The sequence below is a fragment of the Callionymus lyra genome, chromosome 13 (genome assembly GCF_982586985.1).
Source record: "Callionymus lyra chromosome 13, fCalLyr1.hap1.1, whole genome shotgun sequence".
Classification (NCBI taxonomy): domain Eukaryota; kingdom Metazoa; phylum Chordata; class Actinopteri; order Syngnathiformes; family Callionymidae; genus Callionymus; species Callionymus lyra.
In genome coordinates, this window is record NC_141830.1 from 3,058 (window position 1) to 17,128 (window position 14,071).

The following is a 14,071-nucleotide window of genomic DNA, read 5'->3' on the forward strand; positions in this document are numbered from 1 at the left end:
TGCCACCTCCTAATAAGAAATAATGATCGTTTCTCTGATGCACAAATACTGCAGTGCTGAAGATATTAAACCAAAATTGACATTCATTTTAATTGTACAAGTGATGACATTTGCAAAATTAATCAACATTACATTTAAACATTAAATCACTTTGATAAATGACTAAAAAACATTCTTACATACCTTCCTTCTTCTCTTGAACTCTTTTCCATCTGGTTAAGGAGAAAAATAATTCAAGGAAATGACTCCAGATAAACACAAATCAATATAATAATGTGATTTTTATGAATGCTATTGTTTTTTACCTCTTTTTCTTTTTTTATACCAATAAACTACAGAACATGTGATCAGTAGAACGATCACAGCAACAATAATTCCAGCCACTTCTCCTGGTGTCAAACCTTCTCAACATACAGAGTCAGAAGAAATAGTTCCTTCTCGTAGATATGTTGAACATCTACAAAGACAAGTGGAGACAGTTTAGAAGAAAACATCTGGAGCAAACATTTGTGAAGCTTCACTCACTGTTTGTGATCCTGACATGACGTGAACGTTCCATTTGAAAATGTTCCTTCACTGCAGGTTCCACACTCAGTGTCTGTGGAGGACGTTCCTGTGAAGAACATTGTGTGTGTCTTATAGTTTCTGCACTCTTGCATTTCACATGTTGGATGTGAAACTCGCCTGCTCTGATGATGAACTGTCCTGGTTCACATGTGGAGTGTTGCTGTGCTGCCACACATGTGTCCACTGAGCCGTCCACACAGAAAAAACCCTCCAGAGGTTCACACTTGGTGTTTGCTGTGAAGGTACAGGATCTGATCTCTCTCAGTCCTGTTAGTCAATAACAAATTCTACATCACATCTACATACTGACCAACTCATCATTCTAGTGAAGAACAAACTTTACCTTCAGTACAGACGAGACACTTGAAACCATGTTTCTCTCGGTTCAATTTGTCCATGTAAGTTCCATCATCACAGACAGTGCAGGACGGAGATGGAAATTCTGTGCAATGAACATTGACTCTGAATCCTGTGAGAGAAATAAATAAATGACAAATTTGAGTGACGTTTTACATCAAGACTCCTGACAGTTACTCTTATAAGAAAAAAGGTCAACATTTAAAATAGGCAGAATACATTTGATAGAATCAACATACAAGTGTCATGCTTATGTTCTTTTGTTTTATTTTGAAGGTGGTTTTCCGTTTTCATGTGTCCTGTGTTTTGAGTGACAGACGCTGGCAGGTGCGCGGCTGGGGATGATGGAGTGGCGGGTTCTTCCCATTGATAAGGAGCGTCTCTACCCGGAAGAACTCGCCAGAGTATTGCGTTTCCAGACCAGGTTGGCTGTCCTTTCGATCTCGCTCCTCGCCTTTGAATCACAACTGGATAATCCTTTGGATACTCCTGACGTTGTCAGCACTTTTATTTACTCAAGTGAGTCCTTTTGTCTTTTTGTTTTAGTTGCTGTTGGGACCCCGATCTCCAGAAGTGCCCTGCCTTCGCCCCGAGTGCCTGTTTTGTTTTTTTGTTCCTATTACGGACCGCTCTGGATCTATATAAGACTTTTTTTTCTGAATTTTTCCTCCGTGGATTATTTAGAAGATAGCTGGGAAGGGCGACAGGTCTTGATACCTTCACTTAAACTTAGCGTTACATTTACCGATGTCAATAAAATGAAAAGAGACTTTAATAAACCACAACATGTACCTCTGCTCCTTCCAGCTGGACACTCAACATCCTTATCCTTCAACAGTGGACACTGTGACGTCACTCCTTCAACATCCTTATCCTTGAGAGAAAAGATCATTTAATATCAGATGATTTTTGAGAATCTATCAGTGATAGTTTCGTAGATTCTTCCGCGTCTGACCGTTATAAACCTCCTTGTAGGTGGACAACGCATGCGCAAATGCGTCGTTGATTTCCAACCTCGTGTACTGTACTGACACTAATAGAATGTTTTTCCATCATATTTGTCCATCATGATGAGTGCCATGGATCATACATGAACACACATGTTTAATGATAAATATTTGTTACCAGAGAACAATTGTTTCAACTGTAATGAAGCATACATGTTTGATATTTACCAATTAGTGTTAAATATTAGCTATATTGATGTTTGAGACAAAATGGGGACCCTTGAAATAAAAAGAAAGACCCACACTGTTAAGTCTTTCTGTAGGTTTGTTTATTGGACATAATAAATCGTTTTAGCAACACTAGAGGGCAGCAGAGAGTACAAGTTGCTTTGCGTGCAGGTGGAGAGACAGGACGAGCTAATGAGATCACCTGTGCAGGTGAAGCTTCTGTCTACAGAGCATGACTACAGCCAAGGTAATGTTAAACTCTTCTGTTAAATTGTTCTCATTTGGAGAGAATATCTAAGGATTATGGACATAAACTTGTAGTGTGACTGCAGTTCACACTTTTAATGATGTCGTCATTAAGTAGAAAAATGATTAATGACATACATGACTTTAATAATTAAGTCAGATCTACTGTATGTCCATGTGTTGTAAATCTAAAACGTACCGAGAAAGTAGAATTCTAGTGTTTCTGATCCCATCATGCAGGGAATAGCAGGTTTGATATAAATGTACATGAATTGATTCATTAAAGATATTATTACATTTGTCTCTTTTAACATTAAGACTTCATCACAAAGTATCATTTCTGGAGATGATTTGACTTCAATGTTGACAACAGTTTATACTGAGTGGATCTAGTATAACACTGACAGACCCGGCTGCAGAAAAACATTTAAGGGGGGGCATTACATTTTTTCAGGGGGGCAAACTTTTCAACCTAAAAACGTATTGGCTTCAGGCTGAACAATGGCTCTGGGACGACTCGCACAGTACAGAGAAATAATTCTCCCATTACTAAAAAGTGACGGTTGATCCCAAAATCTAAAAAAACAACTAACAACCAACAAGAAAGTTTAGTGCTGTGTCCATGTATTAAACTAAAGCACCACAGCTTCACTTCTACTAAAACATAAGCACTGAAGTCAACCTGAACACTGGATTGAACATCAAATAAGTTTTCATCTCATTGAACAAAATCATGGTAGGTGTGATGTGTGATCTGTTTTATACTTGATGAAGCCCAGTTGCTGCACATTGGCGCACGCATTGACGCACATTCTTCTTCTGAGAGTTGTAACACAGCGTCTCTTAACTGTTGAGCATGGTCCCATCGTCTCGCACCAACGTCCATCTCCTCACTTTCGCTCTTCACTTTCCCGTACATACCGGCGACGTTCGTTAGCAAAGTTCGTTGCTAATAACCGTTAGCTTCGCCTCAGGAGCAGGTCCGAAAAAGTCGCTTCTGACACCAATGTAACGTTTGGTCCTCCACACATGACCAGACGGTTGTCTTGCACAGATATTGTTTCTTTGTTCGCTGTACTCACAGAGAGGTTATTGTTTCGGCCACAACCAACGCCGCTCGTTCTTCACACCACTAGTTGAACGCGAACTCTCTCTAACAACAACTGCGCATGCGCACAGACTCACCTTCTTAAAGTGCCCGCAACATTAATGAACAGAACAAACAGGATCGTTACAATATATATACAGTATATACACACACACACACACACACGTCTATACACATACACACATATACATATACACACACACGTCTATACACATACACACATATATATACACACACGTCTATACACATACACACATATACACACATATATATACACACACGTCTATACACATACACACATATACACACACACACGTCTATACACATACACACATATACACACATATATATACACACACGTCTATACACATATACACACACACACGTCTATACACATACACACATATATAAACACACACACGTATATATATATACACACACACACACACACGTCTATACACATACACACATATACACACACACGTCTATACACATACACACATATATATACACACGTCTATACACATACACACACATATATACACACACACACGTCTATACACATACACACATATATATACACACACGTCTATACACATACACACACATATATACACACACACGTCTATACACATACACACATATATGTACACACATATAAACACACGTCTATACGCATTGACACACCCGCACGCATTGACGCACATTGACACACACACACGTATTGACGCACATTGACACACACGTATTGACGCACATTGACACGCGCGCACGCATTGACGCACATTGCCACGCACGGGCGCATTGACGCACATTGACACGCGCGCACGCATTGACGCACATTGACACGCACGGGTCACCCAGTATTATACAGAGCACCCCCCGACGTCGGATTCAAACGACCCGGGTTACATTTGACGCGTTGCCCATCTCTTCATTGCCTTGGTGTTTCACTGACACACGCACACACACGGTGACATGCACACATAAAACACACACACGCACGCACACACACACTGACACATGCGCACACACACCAATGACATGCACACAAACGCATAACTACACATCACAAACAAACCTATAAAATGAATAAAACAAATGCGCGCGCGCACACATAAAACAAATGCGCGCGCGCACACAAAACACACGGATGAATACACAGACATGCACGGCGCACGCACACATAAAACAAATGCGCGCATGTCACATAAAAAAAATGCGCGCACGCACACAAAACAAATGCGCGCACGCACACATAAAACAAATGCGCGCACAGACACATTAAAGAAATGCGCACACGCACACAAAACAAATGCGCAAGAGCACACAAAACAAATGCGCGTGCACAGATAAAACAAATGCACACGCACACAACACACGCACACATTAAACAAATGCGCACACCCACATTAAACAAACGCGCACGCACACATAAAACACACGCATGCATACACAGACATGCACTGACAAACACACACACACACGGTGACATGCAAACATAAAACACACGCACGCACGCACACATAAAACAAACGCGGATTTTATAGGTTTGTTTGTGATGTGTAGTTATGCGTTTGTGTGCATGTCATTGGTGTGTGTGCGCAGGTGTCAGTGTGTGTCTGCGTGTGCGTGCGTGTGTGTGTTTTATGTGTGCATGTCACCGTGTGTGTGCATGTGTCAGTGCATGTCTGTGTGTGCATGCGTGTGTTTTGTGTGCGTCCGCGTTTGTTTTATGTGTGCGTGCGTGCGTGTGTTTTATGTGTGCATGTCACATGAAACAAATGCGCGCACGCACACATAACAAATGCGCGCATGCACACATAAAACAAATGCGCGCATGCACACATAAAACAAATGCGCGCACGCACACATTTAAACAAATGCGCGCACGCACACATAAAACAAATGCGCGCACGCACACATAAAACAAATGCGCGCACGCACACATAAAACAAACGCGCGCACGCACACATAAAACAAATGCGCGCATGCACACATAAAACAAATGCGCGCATGTCACATAAAACAAATGCGCGCACGCACACATAAAACAAATGCACACGCACACACAAAACAAATGCACAAGAGCACACAAAACAAATGCGCGCGCACCGATAAAACAAATGCACACGCACACAACACACGCACGCACACATAAAACAAACGCGCACGCACACACACTCCCTACGACTTGTGCTGAGCAGGGTGGCTGCTGCGGGTTTGAAGCTGCACCCTGACAAGTGTCACTTCTTAAGGCGAGAGTTAGTGCGTGTTTTATGTGTGCGTGTGTTTTATGTGTGCATGTCACATGAAACAAATGCGCGCACGCACACATTTAAACAAATGCGCGCACGCACACATAAAACAAATGCGCGCACGCACACATAAAACAAATGCGCGCACGCACACATAAAACAAATGCGCACATGCACACATAAAACAAATGCGCGCATGCACACATAAAACAAATGCGCGCATGTCACATAAAACAAATGTGCGCACGCACACATAAAACAAATGCGCGCACGCACACACAAAACAAATGCACAAGAGCACACAAAACAAATGCGCGCGCACCGATAAAACAAATGCACACGCACACAACACACGCACGCACACATAAAACAAACGCGCACGCACACACACTCCCTACGACTAGTGCTGAGCAGAGTGGCTGCTGCGGGTTTGAAGCTGCACCCTGACAAGTGTCACTTCTTAAGGCGAGAGTTAGTGCGTGTGTGTGTCAATGTGCGTCAATGTGTGCGCGTGTGTCAATGTGCGTCAATGCGCGCGTGTGTGTCAATGTGCGTCAATGCTTGCGCGTGTCAATGTGCGTCAATGCGCGCGTGCTGGTCAATGTGTGTCAATGCGCGCGCGTGTGTCAATGTGCGTCAATGCTTGCGCGCGTGTCAATGTGCGTCAATGCGCGCGTGCGTGTCAATGTGCGTCAATGCGCCCGTGCGTGTCAATGCGTGTGCGTGTGTCAATATGCGCGCGCGTGTCAATGTGCGTCAATGCTTGCGCGCGTGTCAATGTGCGTCAATGCGCGCGTGCGTGTCAATGTGCGTCAATGCGCCCGTGCGTGTCAATGCGTGTGCGTGCGTCAATGCTTGCGAGTGTCAATGTGCGTCAATGCGCGCGCGTGTGTCAATGTGCTTCAATGCTTGCGCGCGTGTCAATGTGCGTCAATGCGCGCGTGCATGTCAATGTGCGTCAATGCGTGCGTGTGTGTCTATGTGCGTCAATGCGCGCGTGCGTGTCAATGTGCGTCAATGCGTGCGCGCGTGTCAATGTGCGTCAATGCGTGTGTGGTTATGCATTTGTGTGCATGTCACACACGATGTGTGTGCGCATGTGTCAGTGTGTGCGTGTGCGAACAAACAAACCTATAAAATGAATAAAACAAATGCGCGCGCGCACACATAAAACAAATGCGTTGTGTGTGGAGTAATCCGATACTGGAACAAGAAACGTGCCAGCTTAGTCCCTAGCGTGTTCCCCGACATTTTCCTCAGTCCATCTTTCAGCGTCTCCACAGCACGTTCTGCTAAGCCGTTGGAAGCAGGGTGGTACGGCGCAGACCGGATATGTCGGATTCCATTCTTCTCCACAAACTCTTTGAACACCTCACTGGTGAAAGTGGGCCCGTTGTCACTGACCACTGTATCCGGTAGCCCGTGGGTGGCAAAGATGCTTCTGAGCGTGTCAGTGGTAACTGGGGCTGTGATCTTTGACATGAGGTGTGCTTCCATCCACTTTGAATGAGCGTCCACTAGCACAAGGAACATGTGACCCATAAACGGACCAGCAAAATCCAGGTGAAGCCTCGACCACGGACGGGCCGGCCATTCCCAGGGGTGGAGAGGCGCAGGTGCGGGCATCTTCTGGTTACTTTGACACTGTGAACATGCCTTGACCTTTTTCTCCAACGCAGCGTCCATCCCTGGCCACCATACAAACGACCTGGCGAGGCTCTTCATTCTTGACACCCCGGGGTGAGCTTCATGCAGCACTTCCATTACCTGAGCACGTCCTGCAGGTGGAATAATCACTCTGGAGCCCCAGAGGATACAGCCATCCAGCACACTGAGCTCCAGCTGTCGCTGGACATAGGGCTTGAGCTCCTCCTGCTCAACTGTTACCGGCCAGCCCTGCAGCAGCCATTGCTTTACTTGTGACAGCGCCGGGTCTCTTCCCGTCCACTGTTTGATCTGCTTTGCGGACACCGGGGAGTCAGACAGCCTGTCTAACAAAAACACAGTCTCTGGAAGGAGGTTAGCTTGGCTCGGTGACTCTGGGAGGGGAAGACGGCTGAACGCGTCTGCATTTGCATTTTCACTTCCTGCTTTATACACAATACGATACTGGTACGCTGACAAAGTTAATGCCCAGCGCTGCAATCTTGCTGACGCCATGGGTGAAATACCTTTAGTCTCACCAAACAGGCCCAGCAAGGGCTTGTGGTCTGTGAAAATGGTGAATGGGCGACCATAAAGGTACTGGTGGAACCGTTTCACAGCAAAAACTACAGCTAGCCCCTCCTTCTCTAGCTGCGAGTAACCCCGTTCTGCTGATGTGAGGGTACGAGACACGTACCCAATAGGCTTCTCCCCTCCGTCCTCCATACGATGCGAAAGGACTGCCCCCACGCCGTAGGCTGATGCATCACAGGACAAAACAACTTCCTTGTCTGGGTCAAAGTGCACGAGCAGCGTTGCAGAGTGCAATAGTTCTTTTACCTGTTGGAACGCTGTCTCTTTATCCTGCTGCCAAGTCCAGGAACAGTCTTTGTGCAGGAGCTGATAGAGTGGGGCAAGCACAGTGGAGAGTTCAGGCAAAAACTTCCCATAATAGTTCACTAAGCCCAAGAACGACCGGAGTTCTGCCACATTCTTTGGGCTAGGAGCCTCCTTAATCGCCCTCACCTTCTCTGTCATGGGGGAAAGCCCCTGAGCTGAAATCCTATGACCCAGGTAGGTGACACTCGGAGCTTGGAAAACGCATTTACTTCGCTTCAACCGCAGCCCGGCCTCCTTCATTCTCTGCAGCACCTGGTCGAGGTTTTTCAGATGCTCCCCTTCGGTCTTACCCGTCACCAAGATGTCGTCTAGGTAGACAGCAACATGGGGAATGTTCTGCAGGAGGTTGTCCATGGTGCGCTGAAAAATGGCTGGGCTGGACGCAACGCCGTACACCAAGCGATTGTACTTGAACAGGCCCTTGTGGGTGTTGATGGTCACATATTGTTTAGAATCCTCGTCCAGCAGCAGTTGTTGGTATGCGTGACTCATGTCCAGTTTGGTAAATGTTTGTCCTCCTGCCAGTGTGGCGAATAAATCCTCCACTCGTGGCAGGGGATAAGTATCCAGTTGTGAGGCTTGGTTGATTGTCATTTTGTAATCACCACATACCCGCACCCCACCATCTTCTTTCAGCACCGGCACAATTGGGGCTGCCCAGTCAGAGAACTCCACCGGTTCAATGACACCTGACCGCTGCAGCCTGTCCAGCTCCGCTTCCACCTTAGCCTTCATAGCGTATGGCACTGTGCGTGGTTTACAAAAACGTGGCTTTGCGTTGGGGTCCACGGTCAACTTCACTGTTGTGCCTTGGAGGGTGCCAAGCTCATCCTTAAAAACATCTGCATACTTTGATAGGATGTCCCCAACCACCCTCATGTGCATGATTTCCCCCCAATTGAAGCGAATTCTCTTTAGGAGGTCCCGCCCAAGCAGACTCGGTCCCTCCCCCTCTACCACTATCAGCTCCCCTTTAGCTGACTGGCCTTCATACATAACGTCTACTTCTATAACTCCAAGTAGAGGAATGCACTCACCAGTGTATTGTCTCAGTTTGATGTTCGTCTTTCTTAAAGCGGGCGCCTTTCCAGAGCCCCGCAACCTGCAGTAGGTGGTATGACTTATCACTGAAACTGAGGCCCCCGTGTCCACCTCCATCGTCATTTTTTTTCCATTTATTTGCAGCGTTGCGCAGATCGGGGCTGCCCGGGGTTCCCTGAGGTCCATACTGAACATGTTGAATGAACACTGCTCCTCAGGTCCTTCTCTTTGCAAATGGTGCGTTTTCCTTTGGGGTTTTGACTCTTCCCACTCCTTTTTCCATTGCTTTTTAGCACCTCTGCACTTCTTGGCTATATGCCCCTTTTTCTGGCAGTTATGGCAAACAGCATCTCTAAAACCACAGTCATTAGCGAGATGCGCTCCCCCACACCGGTAACATTCGCATGACTTCATCGGCTTTCCTCTGCCCTCTTTAAACAGACGGTGAACAGTGCTCTGTGGCACAACGGCATTAGCTGCTTGAATGTCTTTTGAGTTATTAGCTGCTGTTTCCATAGCATGAGTGATCTCCAACGCCTTCTTGAAAGTTAGTGTACATTCACCTAGCAATCGGCGTTGAATGCTGTCATTATTGATACCACAGACCAACCTGTCCCGTAGCATGTCGTCAAGCACCGGTCCAAACTCGCAATATTCCGACAGTTGTCTCAGCTCCGCGATGAATGCAGCAACCGAAACTCCCTCTTTGCGTGAATGTGTGTGGAACTTGAAGCGCTGAACAATCACTGACGGTTTGGGGTTGTGATGCTCCTGCACCAGCGTCACCAATTCCTTGAATGATAAGTCACCTGGCTTCCGTGGGGTTGCTAAGTTGCGTATCAACTTGTACGTCTTGGCACCGCACACACTGAGGAGAATCGATCTTTGACGTTCCTCCTTCTCAATGAAATTCGCAAGGAAAAAGTGCTCTAGTCTCTCGACATATTCGATCCAGTCACCATCCTGCTCGACGAACTCACTGAGCGTGCCGACCGTAGCCATGCTACACGCTAGATGCTACACGGAACTTCTTCTCCGACCCTAACTTCACGACACTCCGTCGTATATGTTTTAATCCTCGTCGCCAAAAGTGTGGTAACCCGAGGGTAATGATGCACGCACACTTGGAGCTCAGTTAGAGAACTTTACTTGTGAAGAGATCGTCGTACAACAGTCCAGCATTCCATACATTCCGTAGGCGGTGCAACCCCCAAACCCGCCCGTAGAGAACACAGATAAAGGCACAAAGGTTCCGGGGTGCAATGAGGGCAACCTTAAGTCAGTCTATAACAGTTACATTGGTGTCAGAAGCGACTTTTTCGGACCTGCTCCTGAGGCGAAGCTAACGGTTATTAGCAACGAACTTTGCTAACGAACGTCGCCGGTATGTACGGGAAAGTGAAGAGCGAAAGTGAGGAGATGGACGTTGGTGCGAGACGACGGGACCATGCTCAACAGTTAAGAGACGCTGTGTTACAACTCTCAGAAGAAGAATGTGCGTCAATGCGTGCGCCAATGTGCAGCAACTGGGCTTCATCAAGTATCAAACAGATCACACATCACACCTACCATGATTTTGTTCAATGAGATGAAAACTTATTTGATGTTCAATCCAGTGTTCAGGTTGACTTCAGTGCTTATGTTTTAGTAGAAGTGAAGCTGTGGTGCTTTAGTTTAATACATGGACACAGCACTAAACTTTCTTGTTGGTTGTTAGTTGTTTTTTTAGATTTTGGGATCAACCGTCACTTTTTAGTAATGGGAGAATTATTTCTCTGTACTGTGCGAGTCGTCCCAGAGCCATTGTTCAGCCTGAAGCCAATACGTTTTTAGGTTGAAAAGTTTGCCCCCCTGAAAAAATGTAATGCCCCCCCCTTAAATGTTTTTCTGCAGCCGGGTCTGTCAGTGTTATACTAGATCCACTCAGTATAAACTGTTGTCAACATTGAAGTCAAATCATCTCCAGAAATGATACTTTGTGATGAAGTCTTAATGTTAAAAGAGACAAATGTAATAATATCTTTAATGAATCAATTCATGTACATTTATATCAAACCTGCTATTCCCTGCATGATGGGATCAGAAACACTAGAATTCTACTTTCTCGGTACGTTTTAGATTTACAACACATGGACATACAGTAGATCTGACTTAATTATTAAGGTCATGTATGTCATTAATCATTTTTCTACTTAATGACGACATCATTAAAAGTGTGAACTGCAGTCACACTGCAAGTTTATGTCCATAATCCTTAGATATTCTCTCCAAATGAGAACAATTTAACAGAAGAGTTTAACATTACCTTGGCTGTAGTCATGCTCTGTAGACAGAAGCTTCACCTGCACAGGTGATCTCATTAGCTCGTCCTGTCTCTCCACCTGCACGCAAAGCAACTTGTACTCTCTGCTGCCCTCTAGTGTTGCTAAAACGATTTATTATGTCCAATAAACAAACCTACAGAAAGACTTAACAGTGTGGGTCTTTCTTTTTATTTCAAGGGTCCCCATTTTGTCTCAAACATCAATATAGCTAATATTTAACACTAATTGGTAAATATCAAACATGTATGCTTCATTACAGTTGAAACAATTGTTCTCTGGTAACAAATATTTATCATTAAACATGTGTGTTCATGTATGATCCATGGCACTCATCATGATGGACAAATATGATGGAAAAACATTCTATTAGTGTCAGTACAGTACACGAGGTTGGAAATCAACCACGCATTTGCGCATGCGTTGTCCACCTACAAGGAGGTTTATAACGGTCAGACGCGGAAGAATCTACGAAACTATCACTGATAGATTCTCAAAAATCATCTGATATTAAATGATCTTTTCTCTCAAGGATAAGGATGTTGAAGGAGTGACGTCACAGTGTCCACTGTTGAAGGATAAGGATGTTGAGTGTCCAGCTGGAAGGAGCAGAGGTACATGTTGTGGTTTATTAAAGTCTCTTTTCATTTTATTGACATCGGTAAATGTAACGCTAAGTTTAAGTGAAGGTATCAAGACCTGTCGCCCTTCCCAGCTATCTTCTAAATAATCCACGGAGGAAAAATTCAGAAAAAAAAGTCTTATATAGATCCAGAGCGGTCCGTAATAGGAACAAAAAAACAAAACAGGCACTCGGGGCGAAGGCAGGGCACTTCTGGAGATCGGGGTCCCAACAGCAACTAAAACAAAAAGACAAAAGGACTCACTTGAGTAAATAAAAGTGCTGACAACGTCAGGAGTATCCAAAGGATTATCCAGTTGTGATTCAAAGGCGAGGAGCGAGATCGAAAGGACAGCCAACCTGGTCTGGAAACGCAATACTCTGGCGAGTTCTTCCGGGTAGAGACGCTCCTTATCAATGGGAAGAACCCGCCACTCCATCATCCCCTAACCCTAACCCTAACCCTAACCCTAAACCCTAACCCTAACCCCTAACCCTAACCCTAAACCCTAACCCTAACCCCTAACCCTAACCCTAACCCTAACCCTAAACCCTAACCCTAACCCTAACCCTAACCCCAAGCCCCATTACCCTAAAAACCCTAACCTCTTCTACCCTAAACCTAACCCTAACCCCCCTTACCCTAAACCCAACCCTCACCCCCCTAACCACAAGCCCCCCTACCCTAACCCCAACCCTTAACCCAAAACCTTACCAACCTTACCCCCCAAAAAAAACACTTTCCCCTTTTCCCCGCATATATTTATATATTTTTTTAATTGTGTTTTTCCATTTCGCCTCTTGACTCTACGATTCCACAGGAATTCTGTGGCTCACTGTGCTAATCACCTGCCCCATACTTCCTAGGACCCGGGTTCGATTCCTGCCCATACCTTCCTCTCTCCTTTTTTTCTCTCTCTCTCTCCTTTTTCTCAACAGACGTGGGTTGGACTCCGTCCGCACTGGCCCGTGCCCGTAACCGGGACCCATGCCCGGTTACAAAACCCCCCAATCACCCTAATCCAACCCTAACCTTTGAGCGACAGCTTCCGGTCGTTGACAGACGCGTCTGTCGCTCGTGAGACGGACCACAGTGACCACAGAGACCATGCAGGCCCAGGATTGGAGACGAACCAGTATCTCCTCTCAAGAACTTCCTGGCCGGAGGAGTCGGTGGAACTTTCCTTCTGCTGGCCGGACACCAGCTGGACACCATTAAGGTGACTTTTAACTTCTCTTCAATGTCATCGACTTTTCTGTCGTTTAAATACAGTCAAATATTATGAAACACTAGAACCTAAATTAACAGCATATATTTGAGCTAAAACAACGATTTTCACACGTGTTCGTGAACAGAGAGCAGATGTACAGGTTTATTGATAAATCATCTTAAAGGTCAACTTTCGAACGTTGACATCTTGTTATTCCAGAGAGTAAAACATTTACTTTTTGTGTGTCATCCTCCCAAAGCTATCTCAAGACACTTGACAGATTTTGGAGAAAAGGAAAACGGATCCAGATCTGCTTTTTTGTACTTTGTGTCCTTTTTATTTAACTTCTTACTTGAAATCTCTCAACTTTTGATAAGTGAAATAACTATTTTGAAGACGTCAACCTAACTATTGTTCATCAGCTAAAGGTGTTCAGTGTTTTCTTACCTGTTGTGACCCCAAGAGCTTGTTCTGAAGTAAGAGTCAGACTCACAACAGTTTTAATTCCATTTTGTGACTTTAAGTTTCTCTTCACATTGAAAGATAAAACATTTTTCCAGAGTTCAGGTTGTGTAACATGCCTTGTGTCATTTTTACAAACAATGTACACCCTTTGTAGAC

General features: G+C 45.1%; 1 protein-coding gene and 1 long non-coding RNA gene across 2 annotated transcripts; both read right to left on the reverse strand.

The window, feature by feature from the left end:
- Positions 1-693: 693 nt before the first annotated feature.
- LOC148066863 (uncharacterized) lies at positions 694-3,563 on the reverse strand. The gene is made up of 4 exons (XR_015713226.1): positions 3,428-3,563; positions 1,717-1,798; positions 911-1,036; positions 694-834 (listed from the first exon to the last, which is right to left on the reverse strand). It is a non-coding gene; the product is annotated as an uncharacterized LOC148066863 (long non-coding RNA).
- Positions 3,564-8,137: 4,574 nt separating this feature from the next.
- LOC148066864 (uncharacterized) lies at positions 8,138-10,298 on the reverse strand. The gene is made up of 2 exons (XM_087806313.1): positions 9,293-10,298; positions 8,138-8,255 (listed from the first exon to the last, which is right to left on the reverse strand). Exons 1-2 carry the CDS (start codon positions 10,296-10,298, stop codon positions 8,215-8,217), a joined length of 1,047 nt encoding a protein of 348 aa, XP_087662439.1. The 3' UTR covers positions 8,138-8,214.
- Between the last annotated feature and the right edge of the window lie 3,773 nt (positions 10,299-14,071).